The sequence below is a fragment of the Eleutherodactylus coqui genome, chromosome 1, assembly GCF_035609145.1.
Source record: "Eleutherodactylus coqui strain aEleCoq1 chromosome 1, aEleCoq1.hap1, whole genome shotgun sequence".
Lineage (NCBI taxonomy): Eukaryota > Metazoa > Chordata > Amphibia > Anura > Eleutherodactylidae > Eleutherodactylus > Eleutherodactylus coqui.
Window position 1 is genome coordinate 384282203 of NC_089837.1, and position 20637 is coordinate 384302839.

At 41.9% G+C, this 20637-nt stretch overlaps 1 protein-coding gene across 4 annotated transcripts in view; it reads right to left on the bottom strand.

Annotated features, from left to right (window-relative positions):
• HERC2 (HECT and RLD domain containing E3 ubiquitin protein ligase 2) overlaps nucleotides 1-20637 on the bottom strand; it is a 148725-nt gene that overhangs the window by 2140 nt on the left and 125948 nt on the right. For all 4 annotated transcript variants that reach the window (XM_066579316.1, XM_066579327.1, XM_066579336.1 and 1 more), the window contains 17 exons: nucleotides 19374-19529; nucleotides 19149-19264; nucleotides 18862-19060; nucleotides 18560-18774; nucleotides 18023-18200; nucleotides 16945-17106; nucleotides 15501-15592; nucleotides 14628-14767; nucleotides 12374-12561; nucleotides 11219-11416; nucleotides 10267-10350; nucleotides 9742-9883; nucleotides 9055-9249; nucleotides 7222-7334; nucleotides 6763-6953; nucleotides 2486-2591; nucleotides 711-923 (listed from right to left, as the gene is read on the bottom strand). In XM_066579316.1, the coding sequence (XP_066435413.1) occupies nucleotides 711-923; nucleotides 2486-2591; nucleotides 6763-6953; nucleotides 7222-7334; nucleotides 9055-9249; nucleotides 9742-9883; nucleotides 10267-10350; nucleotides 11219-11416; nucleotides 12374-12561; nucleotides 14628-14767; nucleotides 15501-15592; nucleotides 16945-17106; nucleotides 18023-18200; nucleotides 18560-18774; nucleotides 18862-19060; nucleotides 19149-19264; nucleotides 19374-19529 (2688 nt within the window). The remainder of the gene's footprint in view (nucleotides 1-710; nucleotides 924-2485; nucleotides 2592-6762; nucleotides 6954-7221; nucleotides 7335-9054; nucleotides 9250-9741; nucleotides 9884-10266; nucleotides 10351-11218; nucleotides 11417-12373; nucleotides 12562-14627; nucleotides 14768-15500; nucleotides 15593-16944; nucleotides 17107-18022; nucleotides 18201-18559; nucleotides 18775-18861; nucleotides 19061-19148; nucleotides 19265-19373; nucleotides 19530-20637) is intronic.

The following is a 20637-nucleotide window of genomic DNA, read 5'->3' on the forward strand; positions in this document are numbered from 1 at the left end:
CAGTTAATGACGGCAGCCTGTGCCCCACAGTTAATGACGGCAGCCTGTGCCCCACAGTTAATGACGGCAGCCTGTGCCCCACAGTTAATGACGGCAGCCTGTGCCCCACAGTTAATGACGGCAGCCTGTGCCCCACAGTTAATGACGGCAGCCTGTGCCCCACAGTTAATGACGGCAGCCTGTCCCCCACAGTTAATGACGGCAGCCTGTCCCCCACAGTTAATGACGGCAGCCTGTCCCCCACAGTTAATGACGGCAGCCTGTCCCCCACAGTTAATGACGGCAGCCTGTCCCCCACAGTTAATGACGGCAGCCTGTCCCCCACAGTTAATGACGGCAGCCTGTCCCCCACAGTTAATGACGGCAGCCTGTCCCCCACAGTTAATGACGGCAGCCTGTCCCCCACAGTTAATGACGGCAGCCTGTCCCCCACAGTTAATGACGGCAGCCTGTCCCCCACTGCAACCAGTTTGTTGTGCTCTCTGGCGCCTATGACGTTTTACTTCTTTGGGCAGATGTTATATGTTGCACTCCATATCTGGTTTTACACCAAAATAATGATTTTTTTTTCCAATGCAAATTTTTGGCTATGTGGCTCGAACAGGTGAAACCATGCTTTTACAGTGCAGCCATAAATATTAAATATCATACCCATACAAGGTGTGGGGTGCAAGTAGTAGCAATACAATTTAGCAGATGGAAAAGTTTACCTGAATGACAAAGTCTCGGCCTCTGAAGTCTGCTATTGTTCGAGGAAGCCTGGTTCTACCCCACACAAATCTGAGAAACAAGGAACGTTCAGTATTGCAGAAGGATTCCATCACGTCCCAAAACCACTGAATGAGAGAAGCTGTGGGCTCAATCCCTTTATATGTGGCAACAGATTTCAGGAGGTGAAGGGGAATATCAGGGCTTCCACAGACCTGAAGGAGTAAAAACATGGAACAATTAGACCTTTTCCAACATAGGCGGGTTATATTTATATATAGGAGGTAATGAGCAGAAATGCCAAATCTTTCCAAGGTCCAATCTGAGATTTCCCTTCTTCACGTTAAACAACTGCTGGTAATATTTTAGAGAGATAAAGTTCTAGGACATTAAAGAAATCCTCATAACACACTCCATTGGGACTAGACTCAATTAATTGGACTCCTGATGGAGTCAAATCTTCAGATGACTGGAAAGTAATATACGGAGAAGAATACACATTAAATGTGTTCTGTCCGGCACAAAATCAATTAGCTCACTGACTGAAACAGCATGGCTTCTTCTGGTACTCAGACTGGAATATTAGTTTAATGCACTAATATATTCCCCTCCTACTTGCTGGGTCAAAAGTAAAGAAGAGTTACATTAATCAAAATCCCCGAAGTTATCATTGGGGGTCTGCAGATAATCTACAGACCACCATAATGATGGTCTATGGGGAGTAAAGTATTCTAGCTTCAAATGACTTCTGCATCTATCAGGATAGATTCGGCTACTGAGAAGATGAAAAAGGAGCTGCATATCTAACAATTCCCTAATAAACCTCGTATGTGCATTCTAAACAAGTGGTACTCACTAATTGTATCACTGAAGCCAATGCACATACTGAAAATGGTCTGTGGCCTTTAAATGAAACCCATTTACAATAAAATTGTGGTAACTGTAAATAAAGTTCTTAATATTTGGTATAAAGAAGGGGACAAATTCAACATATTAATGTGTGATTGGAGCAACATTACCGTAGTTACTTGCCACATAAATCTGTCCTAAAGATCTAAATGAGGAATATAAAAAAACCAAAAAAAAAAAAAAAACCACAGGTATCACAGAAACAGCTCCAATCAGGAGGTTCATACCCTAAGACCTCATGTCCACGGGGGGAAAAAAATCAGGCCCGCTACAGATTCTCCATGGAGAATCCGTAGCGGGTCCCTCCTGCCCCGCGGACATGAGTGCTGAAAATAAGAATAAACTTACCCACAGGGGTCCGTGCAGATCTTCTCCTCTTCGCGGCCGGATCTTCTTTTTTCGGCCGGCAGATGTGCTCGGCACGTCGGGAAGCGTGCCGTGCGTATGCGCCAGGCACATCCGCCGGGCCGAAGAAAGAAAATCCGGCCGCGAAGAAGGGAAGATCTGCACAGTCCGCTGCGGGTAAGTTTATTATTATTTTAGGTCTCCCGCGGATCCAGACAGCTTCCATAGGCTTCAATAGAAGCCTGCGGGAGACCCGCACCTAAATGGAGCATGTCACGTTTTTTTTTTCATGCTCCATGTTTTTTTTTTATTCACTTTTATTGACCATCCGCAGGTATTTATCTACCCGTGGGTGGTCAATGCATCCCTATGGGGTGCGGATACGCGGGCGGGAGAAGAGTTAAAATCCGCTGCGGATTTTAATTCTTCTTTTTCCCGTAGACATGAGGCCTTATTGAAAAATGTACAAGCAGAAAAAACAAAACACATTTGAATAAGAGATAATATAGAATGGAGATTATACCATTGTTTCAAGTTCATATCCAGTAAAGAGAGAGAGAAGGGGCACTGGAACCACACGCGCCATCCCCTCACGCACTGCTGCAACTTGCTCATCGAACTCATGCAACCTTGTAAGAAAAGGAAGAATGAACATGTTTACCTTTAAGATACATTAGAATCTAAGTGAAAGCATATCACTTATGTTTAATGTCACTTTGTTATTAGCAATCATATATGTGGTAATAACCCCATAGAGCTGTGAAGAATCCAAATCCCCTCACGTTGGTTGCAATATCAGCAGATTTTAGACTAGATCTCAAGACTATGCTAGCACCTTTTTGAAGTGACCCTGTCACAGGCCTAAAGCACCATAAACAAACTTATAGTGGTGTTAGGGCAGGCGACAGGGAGTTGGGTGCTCTATTTTTATACTCACCCACTACCCATTACCACGGTATCCGCCTGTGAAGTCCACGCAACAGACGAAACTCTGACTCTTTTCGGAGTCCTGTGTGCACGCTCCTCTACACAAGTCTAGGTGCTATATGTCCATCTTCAGCTGCCGGAAGGAGCTGAAAACAGGCGATGGAGCAGGAGCGCTCCGAAGTGAAAGTGCAGGTACTCTTTAAACAATACATGAAAAGTGCAGGTCCAGTAACCAAAAATTCCATTTATGTGTTATAATGAAAGTGTCCCAATGCTGGAAAAGAGGTTTTATAACTATTGAAACATGATTAAAATCAATTGAGCTTTTATCTCTACAGCTTTTGCTTTTCACTCGCTGAGGGCACAAGTAAGCTTTCAAGTCTATGTGACTTCTGGTTTACATAAGGAGCCTCACTTTAAATCCTAAATGGGAAAGACATGAATCACATTCTTAAATCTCACGGCTTGCATTACAAAAGTACCAAACAGACCTCATGTAGTTATATAATGCATTTCTACTTTTTCAGATGACGAAAATCCCAGGACTAGATCTTATGATAAAGGCCTACCCCTCTTATTTTCACAAGGTAGGTAAAGAATCTCACTTTTCCAGCAAATTTCTCTCTAGCAGAGCATTTTCAGGCTATCATTACTAAATCGTGGCACAGCAAGATAAGCCATATTCTTTCATTCGTAAGTAGTACGGATCACAGCTTTGATATGTTTACAGTTGTCTCGGCCCTAGCACTGAATTAAGGGTTTTGACTAATGGCACTCTGCAAGAGTACTTACTCATGTTTAAGAGAGGAGAAAGAAAAAAAAAAGACATACATACATAGAGACATAATATGTGGGGCCGAAAAGAGACACATGTCCATCCAGTTCAGCCTATTACCCCCAATGTTGATCCAGGGGAAGGCAGAAAAAAAAAAAACCAATGTGGCAGAAGCCAAATGTCACCATTTTAGGCAAAAACAGCATAGGGCAAACATTACTGTGATGTATCGAAGCAACTCTTGATGGTTCCCCTCTTAATTGGGCTAATGCAAGGTCTACACTTTTCATGAGCTGGTTCTCAGGTAAATAGTCTTGAACAAAAGGGTGAGTCTCCAGCTCTGGTAAAAAGACTGAAAAACCCGTTTAAAGACTTGGGGTGCACGTCCCATCTAAAACAACTTTCCTACGTGTTTCAAGTTGACTACTTCTTACTCCTAGCATACATTATTAGAAATAAGCCAAGTATTTATGCAACGGCAGCATGGGAAAGCAGGCACTGGTTCACATTGCATTACAGGTTTTCTATGCTTACGCACAACATGACCTCATGTATCATTTTTTCCCGCTGCTTTTTGTAAGTCATATGTAGCATGGAAAACATGTTCTGGAATGTGATCCAATGCCCGCTTTCCCATATTGCCCTTTGTACTCAAGTACTTGGCTCATTTCTAATAGTAAATGCTGTGAGTCAGCTTGAAATGCTTAGGTTACATTTTTTATTTTAAGCTGGGATGTGCATCCTAAGTTTTTAGGCATGTTCCAAATAAAGTTTCAATCTTTTTACCCAATCTGGAGAAACATTTTGTTCAAGGTCAATAAAAACGAGAAGTTGTCCCGCCTAAATCAAGCCCACATACAGCTGTCAACAGAAAAATAAAAATGCTGGGGGCTTGAAGAGGTCGTTCTATTGTGCAATAGTAGTAAAAACAAAATCCATATAGATTGGATGTTGTCATAATTGTAACAATTTCTATAAGTTAATATTTATGCGGTGTACATTGTAATAAATCCACTATAACAATGCTAAAAAGAAAAATTCGCCCCTATTGCTCCCTACAAAAATAAATTTAATGCAAAAGTTATTTTAAAAAAACAAACAAAAAAAAAAAAACACATAAGTACCCAAAATTAGTTCCTATAAAAACTAGAACTTGTCCCACAAGATTTCACACAGCTAATACTGATCAAAAAATAAAGTTATAAAGTTATAAGGGAAAAGGATTTACTGGTTCTTAAGACTAAAATTAATTGCATCACTGAGGCCATTTTCACACGGCCGATAAAATCTTGCATTGCGAGATGCACAAATCTCACATGAATAGGAGCCCATTCTTTAGAATGGAGTCATACACGAGCGTTTTTCCCGCATCGCAGTGTGTGGGGGAGTAAATTGCAGCATTTCCTATCTTTGGGTATGTCCTCGCATCACCCATTGTTTTCAATGGGGCTGGCAAAGTACTGCATGGCGTGCGAGGTTCCGCATTGAAAAAAAAATGGGAAGCACTCCACTATCCTTTTAGCCATGACGAAGGATCACTATTTCCCTGAAGTAATGGTGTCAAAAACACCTTGCATCCACAGGGAAAACGCACTTTGGCGAGCCAAGTTTCACGGCCCGATATCGCATTCCCCGTGTAAAATTAGCCTAAGGGGTTAAAAAAAAAGTGTTATTCGGATGAATGAGTTACGTGCCAAATATACTTATAAATGGGACAGATTCAAAATCTACAATAAAAGTGACCTTTCTGAAAGAATCTTCCCAAACTTTAATGTGACTAGTGAGGAATTAAGGTTAGCTACAAGGCAACATTTAATACTTAAGCAAAACGGCACATAGCTAAACAATCGTGTTCTACGCAACAAAAAGTGCATGCAGTGTTTTTTGTTTAAACGTTAATGCACAACAGCAATTATATCTCCACTTTTTATTTATGGCCCTCTCTCCCCAGAAACTATAATCCATCCGTATTAAATGTATAGTTCGCTCTCTTCTGGCCACTTCTTATCTACATAGCCAGCTTCAGACATCTTTAACAAACACTGCCCCCTGGCTGCGGCCTTGGATGGTAACACAAGCCATCTAACACAATTACAGCACTACACGGAGTTCATGCATATTTATTTATAAAGAATATAGAACTACTTTATGTAAAGTAGTGAGATTTATAAACTTCATTTTCTGCTCGAGTAACACTGTGCATTGTAATAGCGCATTGTAATAGCATGGATACTTAGGATAACACAGATAAACTAGTCCATTTGTGGAGTATCGGCATTCCTACAGCAGACTGATGTGAAGACGCTGTCAGCAGGCATTGAACGGTTTAGTATTTTTATAATACTTAAAAAAAAAATGGGGGGCACATTGGACGGAAGAAATTAACATGTGACCAAGAGGAGTGACCAACGCTAATGTGTTTGGTGTATATTTAAGTAGTTGTACAAGTTTGTATATAGATTTGAAAAGTGTTCTTTTTGAGACCCAAAACGATACTTGTGTGCCTGTTAAAATAAATAAAAGCAAAGTTTTAGATGATTGCTGGTGTCTTGGATCTCTTATTTTCCTGATATATTTCAAGGCAGTGATGGAATACCTCTTAAAGTTGCACAGGCTAGAGTTCAAACAACTTCTGAATTTGATGTCTAAGTTATAAAGACTTACTATAGAAGAGATCTTTACCACGGTCTACATACTAGCAATCTGGTTTTGTTGCAAGCTATAGAGATGATTACTACAGATCTATCACAATGAGCACTGGAGGACTGCTGCCACACAAGCCAAAGTGTGGCAAATGCTGAGTGGAGACAGGATTTTTCAGTGATCTGAATATAACTAAATGGCCTTCTGACAGCAAACCGTGATCACCGATATAAGTTATCCGTACGCTCTAAAGCCATGTTCCTCCCGAGCCCTCTTAGGTTCTCCGGCTATTGTGCAACTACAACTTTCAGCATACCATGACAGTCTTTATAATCCCTTCCGATATGCATTTACCAGCTGCTCAAGTCAACTGAAAGCAACAAGCTGAGCTGAAATGAAGAGAATGACACTAAATAGCAGCAGGACGATGTACAACACATTGCTGTTCTACACACCTGTAGCCGATGGCAAGCCTTACATACTCCGCTCGATTGTCAAGGGTGATGTGTGTGTGCTTGGAGCTCAGCTGGATGTCTTGACCGCTTGCGCTGGGCACAGTAAAAGGAAGAATCATTGCTTCAAATTCCTCTGAGGTCGCCTCATTGTCCCGTATATACATAAGCCCAGGAATGAAGTCTTTGTCCACCTGAAAAATACGAAAAATACACCTTTTAAAATGCAAATGTCACATCTAGGGTTCACTGGCCCTCTTAGGACCTGGTCAGTCAAGGATAATCTTGAACTCTGTGTTCTGGTCAATCAAGGATAATCGTGAATTAGGTGCTCATTGTGAACCCTGAGAGATTATGAATTAGTATTTCTTTACTCCTCCACTAAGAGAGGTATTAGGCTACCATGGCAGTGAGCGCTCTTCTCCCGATATTAACATATATTGTGTTTAAATCCGAGCTTACCTCACTGAGGTCAGCAATTGTCAGATTCATGCCTGCCAGCTGCTTCCACACCGGTTCAGCCAGATTAAGACTTAGAGGACTCCCAGTTCGTATTGCGATTCCAAGAAGCACACCTAGAGAGTAAGAGAACAGAACTCGTTTATAGTTTGGGAGTCACTTGTGATTAACCGACTCCCGTCGTTATTCTGAACAGAGCTTTATTTCTTGATGGCACATCTGTAAGGGAGCAAACAAATCTGACACACAGCTATGAGCAACAATGTATCAATATTTCTGTGCGGCTCTTCATAAACAGCTACACAGTATACATCGCATTGTGCTCAGCACTACACTGCATTTCCTTTTTATCCATATTATTGGTACTCTTCAGTTTGTAGAAATGCCCAGCTTTCCCTCTGTCGGCTGCAATGCAGCATTCTGTACGCCTGCTGGCAGTAGCACAACGGATGTCTTGCTGCAAATACTTAGCATTTGTTAATATAGTAGTATACACCGCAGACCTGGATGCTGTTCAATTTGGAGTTTTGTCTCCAATTTATAAGTTGCACTGAATTCTTTCACTGAATGACTGCACCAAAACAGAGCCATGCATTGCAACAGGGATTGCAAACAAGACTTTAGGTGCACTCCGTTAACCCATTCACTGCCAACATATATAATGTGTCACCAAGTCAAACGCTTGTGGCAACTTAAGAACATAAGCGCTAGAATTTAGGTGCAGTATTTGGGTTACAAAACTTGTTTGAAGTCAGAGGGAGCAAGAAAAAAAAAAAAAATAGGATGTCACCGCTGTCGTATTTTTGTCAGTAAGGAAGGGGAGAGGTTGCAAGTGACATAAGGAAGAAAAACCACGGCCTGTTAAGGCTTTTTCTTCCCCTTACATGGGGCGAGGATAGCCTGAATGAGCGTGCAAGCGTTTATTCCCAATTATTGCTCACTATAAACATGTCCACTGATCCAACGATTAGAAAGAATGAACGCTTGCTTATGGTTGATCGCATCTTTTATGTGGACAAGTCATTATTTCTCATCAGCTCGTCCCCTCGTTAAACCGTACGTGCTGACAGCAATAATGAAATTGTATGGGGACGAACTAATAATGATGCTACATTGAAATGGAAGTAAATGAGTGCCAATTGGCTTGATAGGTCATTGATCGGCACTTAAGGACAGATTATTAACCCATGTAAAAAAAGATTACTGTCTTCTACTCCCTCTTCCCCGTACAGCCTTCCAGTTAGTGACCCCAGAGTGGATACATAGCCTTTCCTCATGTTATCACCCCTCTAACCAACGAGAGAGAATATATTAATTAATATATATATATATATATCACCTTGTGTCACCCCATCAGACAGAGTATTACGAGGAGTTTCCACTATGTGCCAGTTGTGTACCTTCAGAAAATATACGACTATAGAGAGATGATATTTTTTTATTTTATAATGTTGGTATTATTTCCATGTCAAAAGCCAAAGAATTAGACACAGAGCTGTACACTCCAGTCCTATATAACAGTTAATACACACAGCAGTCCCACTATTGGGATGGCAGGCCTTAAACAGATTTAATGTGTGGAGTTGCAAGTATCCCACAATTTGAGATTCCAGTGTTGGAGGTTATACAATATATACACTACAATATTAGTATGGAGCGCTCACACAGACATACTGTAAATTGTTTTATCGATAACAAAAAAAACGTGCAAACTACATTCTGCGACTAGAGGGCCAAAAAAGTCACTATTGACATTTCAATAAATCTTTGACAAGCTTATACTTTCAAGTAGGCTATATGCTCAGAAAGGTATTCATCTCCGGAGAAGGAACTTACCAAGAAATCTAAACATGTTCAAGTGAAGGGTGGTTTTAGCTGCTGGATTCAACAGGAAACAGTCCCGGTTAGCCCCGGACTCATCTCTTCCATTTGGAGTGACAATAAGAAGTGGAGTCAGTCCATTTTGGAGCTCTTCGCACATTTCAGCAATGGATTCACTGTAGCCACCTCCACAGTCATCCACAGATTCCCCTAATACGCAAAAACAATTGGCTGTTAAGCAAAATCAATTTGAGTGTGTGAGCAGACCTCTATCAGCTCTACATGTGTGACCACTGCAGTTTCGCAGACCTTACTTTACAAAACTCATCAAATTCCGGCATGCTACAATGGGGATCATAAGTGAAATTTCAAGGACCAGTTCACACTTTGTTTTGTTTTTTTTAAAGTTTTTAAATTATATTTTCCTCTCTGGGGAATTCAAATGTAAAAAAAAAGAAAAGGAAAAAAAAAAACACTCAGGAGACCTTATCCGAATGCTCCATTGCTCCTTGATAGGTTATAAAATGTAAAAAAAAAACCAAACACTGCTCAGATCAAGTCCCCCCAAGGTCTGACAGCAATGAACACTTATGTACCGCTGTCATATCCCGACTAACTAACCTGGGACTGTCCAGAATCTATCAATCATTCAACAAGGCTAATAAGTGGTCATGGTGTGCTAAAATGTATAAAAGCCCATACCAACAAATTTGACCTTCCAGACACGATGAGGTAACAGAAGGCTGTCAGGACTGAAGGAAGTCATTTTTGCACACATCTGGCCGAAGACAGATTTGGTCCCATCGGGACCTGCCAAGCCTCCTTTACTTCTTGAACGCTTTACCTGTGAAAAGATATTGTATTAAAAAAAATATGGCTGGTTATGATGATAATAAAAAACACAAAAAACGCAAAGGACTGACTATACAGTAAAAGCTAGCAAAATAGGATATTGCCTATCATTTACATGGAAATCTATTACTACCATATACAATTTCAAAGCTCTATCAGATTTATAGCACTTTACATTTCCCATGTTAAAGTAATTTGTACAGATTTTCATTTTCTTCATACTTGATTAGAAGCATGGCATCTTGCTGCTGTAATTGCATATTGGAAATGGACGTTTGACAGCACTAATAATGCCAGACCAAACCGTTCCAGAATCAATACTGTTGTAATTCATCATATACACAAATCTACCCACTTGGCACCACACCAGCTTACCTGTATCCTGTTTAATTCAACCACTGGGCCATGCTGACGGTCTCGGACCATGGTTGCTTGGACAACTTTGCGAAACGCAGCCTCCTGCGGAAAGGAATAAAGTCAGACTAACAATACAAGAGCTGATAGCACACGTCAATCATTCTGGAAGAGTTCATCCGAGCAGGAGAGCGGCAGGTTTTTAGTCGTGTTCGCACTGCGTACTGAGGGTACTATGCGCCAGAGGGTGGGCATTGGATAAAATGCTTGTTAAGTAACATGCTGCGAAAGAACTACTAAGGAAAACCGATACGTACGCAAGCTAAAAAGCAAGAAATTACATACAGATTACCGCAGAGCAAAACCCGTGACTATTGTAAGACCTATCCAATGTGACATATAGAAAAAAAGCCAAAGCGCCAGTTAAGAGGAGCTTAGGAGGGTGTAAGGGTGGATTGGTAACTTAAAGTGGCCATGAATTAAATAAATAAAATTCTAAAAAGTACCCCATGTTATACCAATGTAGCAGCACAAACCATGACGACTGTTGCATTACAGTGAGTAGGCGCACTACGCCATTTGTGCTGCACAGCCACTTGCTTTGATTGGCTAGTTGAACTATGCGGCGGCGGCTTCTGCCGGCTTAGCCGCAGCGGATTTGCCATCTCATGTGGACGAGATTTCCCGGGATTAGCGGCCGCATGCGGATTTGTCGCGGCAAAATTCCGCACGGAATTTCCGTGGCAAATCCGCCCCATGTGAACCCAGCCTAAAGTATTTTCAGAGTCAGATTTTCAGCTGAGCTTTACAAGCGGGCACCGTGGAAACCAGGCGAGTATGAAAAATACAGCACCCAACTCCATCACTTCACCCAACAGCTCCATTAATTAGTTTAGGGTGCTTTAGACAGGTAACAGGTTCCCTTTAAACATGAAGCTATGTGTAACAAATGCACATCCACTCAAATACGCACCTTTCCTTGAGAGATTAGAATTCCACGCAGCGTATCGAAGCCAACTGAAGGACCTTGACCAGTCTCCTCCAATTTTCCCTCCAAGTCAAACATAGGGATGCATGGACAGAAGAGCTCAGAGATATGGTGAAGTAATAGCAATCTATTCCTTAAGCCTATAATTGCTATCTCTTGAAGGTGGTTATATTCCATTGGTACCTACAAATGTCAACACAGATTAAAAATAAATGTTGCCAAAAGGGCAATAATATACATGGTAGTCCATGTGTCACTAGCCCGAGCTAGGGTGGCTGACGACATACTGGCTAGACAAAGCTACACAAAGCCTATAAGATTGTTCTCGAATTAAAGGGTCAGCAAGTTTGTTTTTCATTCTTCAACCCCTCAAAGTCATCTGTGCTGTGTTTTTTTTAATATTAGTATTAGAGGTTTGGATGACAGTATGATAGGAAGAGAAGAAAATCTGGCTGCCGCCTCACATAGGTGAGAACAAGAATGAACAGAGATGTAGTCAGTTTGACAGAGCCTAGTTTCAGGACTTATGGCTTATTATAAATGGCTAAATATAAAAATATACCTAAAGCCATTTTTAATTTCTCTACTATATAGCCTGTTCAACGAAATAATGTGAAGAGAAATAGAAAAACATCACTTTGGGATCCAGTGGTGGTCTTTTAACAAGCAGCCCCCCTGCCCAAAGACACCATGATGACAGCGAAGTGTATCCAATTTTTCACACTAGTACAACGCATTTCCATACTGGGGGTCTTTGTCAAGTACAAGTCTCCATGCTCTTAACGCAGTAGGTTTGAGGTGCTTTCATCATTGCTAGAAACTTGTCAACCTTGGAAACAATGGGTCCCATAAATTGAAGATGCCAATGGAGTTATGGTCAGAACAGCACAACTATATCGGACGAGAACCTTTAAATCACCATTATCTTTTCAGTAGCTTTTTCTTCCTTTTCTTTTAATACCACACTTAGTCGCGTTTTTTGTTGTCCCCCCCCACCCCCATCTTTTTGGTCCGTTAATTTACGAAATCATTAAGACATTTCTCTGACAATGATAGATATAAATTTACAAGTTTGTATGTTTAATGCCCTATGTAACCAATGACAACAAAGGCAACGTAACCACGTCAGGAGCAGATTACCTGTGTGGGGAGCTTGCCAGCATTAGCAGGTTTACTGGTGGACCAGGCCAAGGTGTGGGCAGAACCACAGGCAACTCGGTTTATCTTTTTACCCTGAAGTGCTGCTACAAGGCGAGGTCGCTGAATAGCATTTGTGGTTCCATCTCCAAGCTGCCCTTCATCATTATCCCCCCATGTGTATACTTCACCTACAAAACAAACATTAACATTTACTAAAATGTACATAAGGGGAAGGATGGGGGTTCATTACAATTCTTTGCTGGCTCTTCTCTAACCATTAAACCTTAGATTTACATAACTTATGTCTTACTGTACCGCTCTGGATTCCAAGAGGATGCTGGCCAAGCACCCACGCTCCAGTCGTAGAGCCGGAATGGTTTCATTATCAGTTATTCGACGGATATACTAACAGATGACAATAGTTACTTCTACATAATGGAAATGAAAAGGGGAATCTGAACAGAAATAGAGTGGCCATCACTATGCTATTGTGATAAAAAAGATCAGTACATGCGCGTGTACGAAAAGAGATGGGAACCATTGACATTACTAGTCGTCATAATGCAAGGACATGAGATGTGATTATGTAGCAAAAGGTTTAACATATATTAGTTCTGAAGAAATGTACTACTAGAAAAGATGCCCTACTGGCATGGCGGTTTGTCAAATTGTGCCATATGTGGTACACAGCTGCGACAACTGTGTCACATATGTTTGTCAGGCGAGTAGGTATCTGCATATAGTCCAGCGATTTTTAGGAACAGTCCCAGGTCTTAAAGTATTTAGGCAAGGGTGTCTTTCTCCTACATGTAAATATTTATTAAAAACAGAAAAGAAAGGGCATTCAGGTCATGAGCAAAAATGACCTGCAGTTAGGAGCAGGAAGTGTTCACCTAGGACCAGGTCTTGTGATCGGAGGGAGAGGGTCTGGAGAGAGAAGCAAGTATGAAAAGGAGAGCTCAGCTGGGCGAAGTGTATATGTAAGAAGAATTGTCTAAACACGCTCCCAGCTGAGCAAACAACTAGTGGAGTAAAACAGACGATTGATTAGCTAATGGAGTGATTATCTGTGCGTGTAATTTTATGCAACGCCATCGCTAAATCTTTCGACAGCGATTATCTTGAGTGTAAAAGGGCTTTGAGCTGCACTATACAAGCACAGGGGCAGTTTGGCAGGCACTCTATATAGGATCAAATATCTATCAGTGTCTCATAGGTGGTGCTCTACAGGATTTACAGTTTGCCTTAGCTGAATAGCAGCACCTTTTCCAAGTCCTGCTGTCCTTTGTTCCTACTCCTTCAGCTGGGAGAATGGAATAGGTGACTATTAGTCAGGGATCCACTACATTAACTTTTCACTCACCCAACAAGTAGTGATCAGTACTCTGACGACAAATCACTACCAGTTAATGCTAGCTGTCATCACTAGAGCTTGAGTCCTGGTAAATATGCGAGATGAACTGCAACTTTATTGCGGTCATCAATACTATTGGATAACCCCTTAACAGGCTTCGATAGAGTGCAGCAGCAAATAGGCAAAACATGGCAAATCCAGTCATAATGTATCTACAAGAGTCATTACAATGGGTTACTATATGCAGGCTCTCATTAACGCAATGTAGAAAACATTAAAATCCACTATGACAGGATCTCTATGATGCTGGGAAGTCTTTTAGTTTTTATGATCACTCACGCCTCTTTCCACAAAAACCGTAATCTGATGAAAAAGGCAGGTTTGTATGTGCACCTGATCACTGAGGCATGCATGTGCCCATTATATATTTATTCTGTATGCATGTATGATGAATACCCTCTTCTCACGTTCTACATATGGCTACTTGAGGAAATAAGCTACTTGTAGATGATCCATACGGATCAAATTAACTGGCAAGTTTAACTAGAAACCTCTTTGGACTTGCATTGAATAAGGATAAAATAGCAGGCTGCCAATGTATATTGAAGCAGCAATGGGACTGAACAAACTGCAGAGATTAGATCGCCTTGTCCGATTACAAACAGCAGTACTGAAATTCTATGGAGACAGAAACCTTGACGAAATATTAGAAAACTCAGGAACCAATAAACCTGCAGCATCCTCAGAGAGCAAGTAATAAATGCTGGCTATTTCCACTGTGACATTGGCTATAAAGTCTAGTATCAAACACAAGCTAATTATATTCTTGAAACCTCACCTTCCCCAAGCAGAATGGAAAATAAGAAATCATGCGTGTTAGAAAAAAAAACGATCGCTTACCATCCTCCGTGCAACACACACAATGCAGTGACCCTGTGGCAATTGCAATAACCTTCTTTCCCTGAAGTCCCTGGACTTGCCGTGGCCTCCGGACATGATCGTCTGATCCATGACCTAAACGATGGTAGTCACCTTTTCCCCTGTATATTAAAATTCACAACTGAAAACGCAGCCGACCAACATGCATGACTCACCACCGGCTTCAATTTAACCCATCTGTTCCAGAAACTGGAAGAAGATTGACATTTTATGTCATATTAAGCGATAGAAAACCCAAAAGATCATCGTGCATTTTTGTCCTAAAACTGACACAGTTGGAGAGATTTATCAAAGCTACAGCAAGTGAAATTTGGAGCAGGCGCCCCTCAGAGAACCGCTGGAAAATGAAAGCAGCAAGGTGACTTGCTGCCATGAGCCATAATTCTACTTCTGCTTGCACAGGTTTTAATAAATCTCCCCCAATATCTTGTGGTATATAGAACTAAATCTTTGCTATTAACATGGATGCCTGGGCGGCATAGCTCCATTTCATGTTGCTTTACTGCCTCCATGTTCAATCATCATTAGAGTGAGGCAAGCAACGAGTCAAAAATGAAGCACTGCAAGAAATCCACTGCCACTTCTGGATGTATAAGGTGTTGGAGGAATATAAGCCGCCCTCCAGCTAAGAGATCTGTAGAATTGCATAGAGCTCTTGGAGCTGCCCTCCACCAGGAGTTTGACATGTTCTACTAAAAAGGCTGGTCTAAACAAGAAAACCACAAAACATTACAAATCTTATCTAACTAGTCAATACATTATAGAGGAGGAAGAACATCTTATTAATACAATGAATTGCTGCAGTTTACAATAGGCTTAAAAAAATGAACGCACCATGTATAGACAGCACCAGACTTTGTCAGGGCCACAGAGAACTGAGAACCACACTCCACTTTGGTAACACCAAGACCCATTAGAGAATCGATCTGAAAAAGAAAAAAAAATACATGTAAAACCACCAAGATATCAGTGAACATGGAACATCTTCTCTAGCTTTAAGGAGGTTGGCCTATGACTGGCTTTTTTTCTCAACTCTCCCAAAGTACTAGAAATGGTCCCAGGAAAAGTTAGGTGTATAGAGGAATCTTTCTTCTTTCTCCGCTGTGACAAACAGAACAGCAGAGATTGTGAAAGGGATCCAGAAAATGCACTACAAACCCCATAATGCCTTGCATGTGCCTCTTCCCCAGCTGCATCATCGCTGTGTGCATAGTCTCCTTCGCCCCTTACTGCTTTGCAAAAAATGTGCATCATAGTCCCTGGACAGTCAGTTGGTCCCAAGCGTTAGGCAGCCTTCTCCTACTGTGCAGGCTTGGCTATTTTGGCAGTGGGAAAGCCAAGTAGAATAGGGGCTAACACCACCATTGCACCAATATGATAGAGATCACATCTGCAGAGTCTGCTTTACTGTGCAGGCTGATCTGCCATCACAAGGCTTACTGGATGAACGTGCACCACTCCTTCTGAAGAAACAGCAGGGGGAGCCAATCAGAGATTGTAAGCTTAATATCCCAGGGGGAAAATTCTTTAAAAGCTTCCAATTGTGAGAATTCTACGGTTAACATTTGAATTTAATGAGCACCTGCATTCGTGGAACCAACCCTTTAATAAAGCTTATATCATTCACTTTTCTGTAATTAGCCAATCACGAAATTTCCTAGTGAATTAGTAGTTAAAATAACCTAACAAGAATAACCATCATACATTATATAAGCATTTCTCATTTCCTACTTTTACTGTTTCCAGCCTAATAAGCTGCAGAATGCAAGGTTTGCTAGTGGACTATTAGGCAACAATTGCATTTTAACCACTTCAGTTTAATTTTCACACAGTTCACAGAACAAAAAGGCCATTTAGGAAGTTGTACGAACTCTAAAGGCCCTTTTACACACAACAAATCGCTCAAAATTCGCTGAAAAGCCATCTTTTGAGCGATAATTGTTGTGTGTAAATGTGTGCGCATCGTGCAATTTGTCCATTGCCGAGTTCAGCTCAGCTTAAAATCAGTTGTCCCTTAAAAGAGGGACCGCACGCTGAGTTCTCCGCGGGCAGCGCTGATGACATTCCTTTTAAGTTGCAGTCCCGCTGGAGAATAGTGATGTATGTAGAGAACAGACCACCGACTGTTCTCTAAATACATGCAACTGAAGTTTGTTAGCTACTAATGGACTGATTAGCCCATCAGTACCTATGCAAAAGGTTCGCTCAAAACTGTCAGTTTCTGACAAATTTTGAAGGATCATCTGTGTGTGTAAATGGGGCTTTAGGAAAGACTTACTTTCATAGGTACTTTACAACCATCACTGCCGCCTCGTCCAAGTTTTCCATAATCTCCATCTCCCCAAGACCAGACTGTGTCATCATCGGTCAAGCAAAGCGTTTGTGCATCCCCACTGCCACAGGCAATGTCAATTACGCGATATCCTTGCAGGGCCTCTACCTGGAGAGTGACAATAAAGCCTTTACATCGGAAGAGAACTGTAGGCTTATTATACGTGGAACATTTAACAAAGAAAAGGCCCAATAAAACCAGTAAGTGCTATGATCCCAGTGTGCAGGAAAAGTCTTCACTAAGAGTGGGGAGGGCATTAATACATACACATGCAAACTGCAAGTAGTGCGATCAACAGGTAACACACCATACGATCACCATGTTACAGTTTTTAACCATTTCCAATCCAATGTCGGGCGTGCCCCGACATAATTTCCCTCCACAGCTCCGATATCAGGGCAGGCCCGACACTGCAGTGCAGGAGTGCATCTGCACCCGACCAGACACATCAGGTGCAGATGCACTCCTGCACTGATCCTCATCAAGGACCTTCTCCTTTACACATTACATAGCGCTCAATTAGTGCTATGTAATGCACCGAGATTCAGGCCGGCGATCATGTGACCGCCGGTGTTACCTGACCCCCAGCGGTCACATGAACGCCGAGCCGGGAGCCTGCACTGTGGGGGGACCTGTTTACCTGTCCGGCGTCTTCCGCATTCTACCTTCTGCCTCCCTGCCCGGCGATCCTGTGACTGCTGGGTGCCACCTGACCCCAGTGGTCACATGATCGCCGAGCCGGGAGGCAGAAGGGAGAATGCGGAAGACGCCGTACAGGTAAACAGGTCCCCCCACGATGCAGTGAGCACCTGCACCCTCCTGAACTCTGTCAGATCAGGAGGGTGCAGGGAAAATGTATTTTTTCTCATCCATTCACCCTAGCTCCAACTGATGTGGAGCTGGGGAGAATGGATGAGAAAAAAATAAATGGATTGGAAAGGGTTAAATACACAATGCACATATTCCAAGTGTGACAAGGTGCTAAAGATAGTATATTATTTTTGCAAGGGTAACCGGTACTCACCAACTTGGGCTTCAGTTGATCCTCACTATCACCATGCCCAAGACGTCCATATCTTCCTTTGCCCCAAGTATACAGTTCTCCGGCTGCTGTGATACATGCACTGTGTGCCCCGCCTGCAGCTATATCTATAACTTCTGTCCCTCGCAAAGATTCAATTACACGAGGTCTATCACACGGGCTGAAAGCAAATGGAAGGTAAGGAACAAGCAGGAAACAACTGAATACAAGACTGATAAGTGGAAATCTGAGGTAGCAAATGTATGTGAGCTGAAGGTTAACAGGGTCATGGTCGAACATATCAATGCTTAATGGATTTCTAAGTACTGTAAGCAGTCCCAATTTAGGGATGCATTGAAGGACAAGGCTCCTTTGTCGTGTCCAAAACGGTCTGTGTAGCTGCTATCCAAGGCATTCAATTGTGTACATACAGTGAAGTGTGTGCTGACAATAGACGGTGTATTTTCTTAGCTTACAATCCTTTTAAGCAATTTAAAATTTACTTTGTCATATATTTTCACAAAAAAGTTTGTACTGTACCTTCTGTTACCATGGCCCAATTTTCCATCTTCTGCCTCTCCCCATGAATATACCTCCCCCTCAGAGGAGAGAGCAAGACAGTGCTTTCCGCCAGAGTTAACTGCCACCTTTTTCACAAAAACGTGTTGAATAGATTCCAACAGTGTGGGTGTAGACACAGATTCAGTGCCACCGATGCCCAGCCTACCACCAGCCCCATACCCCGTAGCATATAACTAGGAGAAAACAAACAAAAAATTTTTTGAAAAATCAACATATTACTTCATAGTATGACAAAGGTAAAGGATTCACCAACTTTGTACCTTCCCATCAGCTGTGACGGCAAATAGTGTTTGTTCTCCACCAATTAGCTGGACAGGTCTCAGTGTTGCTAATGCTTCACATGGTGTTGGAACCTTAACTTTTGCACCTTCAATGCCTCCAAGTTGTCCCCTGTGATTATGACCCCAGCCATAAATGGTTCCACTGCCACCAGCTGATAAAGTCCAGTCATCGGGTCGTCTGTGAAGAGAAGCCATTCTTGTCAAGGGGCTAAAAACTTAATATGCCAACTTATTTACACACATTAAAGATATTCAATAGGCCAAACCTATTCATCCACTGGACTAGCTGCTCATCCTGTTCTCTCCTGAAAACCTCATGGCTCTCATGGACAGTATTCATATTCTCATTATCTGCCATCAACTCTCGAATTTTCTTTGCAACCTTCACACAAAAGCAAAAAATATTTGGAGGTAAGAAAAATGAAGATATACACTCATATTCAGTCTTTCAACCCAAAATCATAGTCACAAAAGAGAACCCAGAAGTATACCTCATCTAAAAATAATCGAGGAAGAGGTGTTCTCTTGTCTAGTGCAACAGCAACTCTTGAAGCCATACAGTATCTCCTGAACCATGCCCACTTGTGAGTTTCAGCACAGCATGGAAGGGTATCCAGCTCAAGGTCACACGCAAGAGCAACCAACACCTGCAAGACATAAATGTATATCATTATATAACCAAAGTTACTCAGAATATGGTTTCCACATATAGGACATGACTAGCGATAACAGCAATGAACTCAACATTTTTCTTCACTTAGACATAAGCCCCATTTACACGGGACGAATGTCGAGCAAACGATGTCCGACACTTATCTTCTCATGTAATCGCTCCCATGCTGTTGCACAGGAGTATCGTTGGCTCGCAGCGGGGATTTCTCTCCTCACTCTCCCCCGCCCCTCTCCATTCACTTAACGCAGCAGCCGTTCAGCACCGGCTGTCTGCTGTTTACACTGAACGATCATCAGTCAGGTTTTTATGCAGCATAAACAATGAAAGATGAGCTGAACGATGATTGTTCAGTATAAACAGCAGCCATTCAGTACTGAACGGCCGCTGTGTTAAGTGAATGGAGAGGGGCGGGGGGAGAGCGAGGAGAGAAATTTCCTCCAGCCGTCCCTGCCCCCTGCTGACCACTCTGTCAGAGAGTCAGCGATACTTGCTCCTCTAACAGCAAGGGAGCGAGGACACACGGGGACGAGTGTCGGACACAGTTTGCCTGACATTCGTCCTGTGTAAATGGGCCTCAAGACTTCTTTTAAGACATTGCCTGCAGAATATGAGAGACAGACTGTATCCATTGTAGTAAAATATGCTGAAAAACCTTGTAGTAAAAGGAGCCTTCAAAGTATGCACAGATTTTCGATTTTTACATCTTCATTTAGTTACTCAGAGATGTTTCAGTACACACTGCTAACTTTTGAGAACTTCATATATGGAAGTATGCTTGGTCAAACCCATGTGCCAAGTCACGTGGTTCCAGATTTAACTTTCAGGCTGTTTCAGGTTGCATACAAATTGCTCTTTTTTGACCTAACAGTTTTTCACTGGATAAAAGGAAGACCATTTTTGCTTGGACCATATGACCTTCTACACATATTTACTTTCTGTATTAGGCTTCCGCACGGTGTTTGTTTCTTTCCATGTAATACTTTGCCTCTACCCTTAGAAAACTTAATAAACAGCCTTTAGTTATTAAGAAAAAAGTCTAAGATCTGTATACAGCTAAACCCACCCTTTTCAGGAGTGTTTAT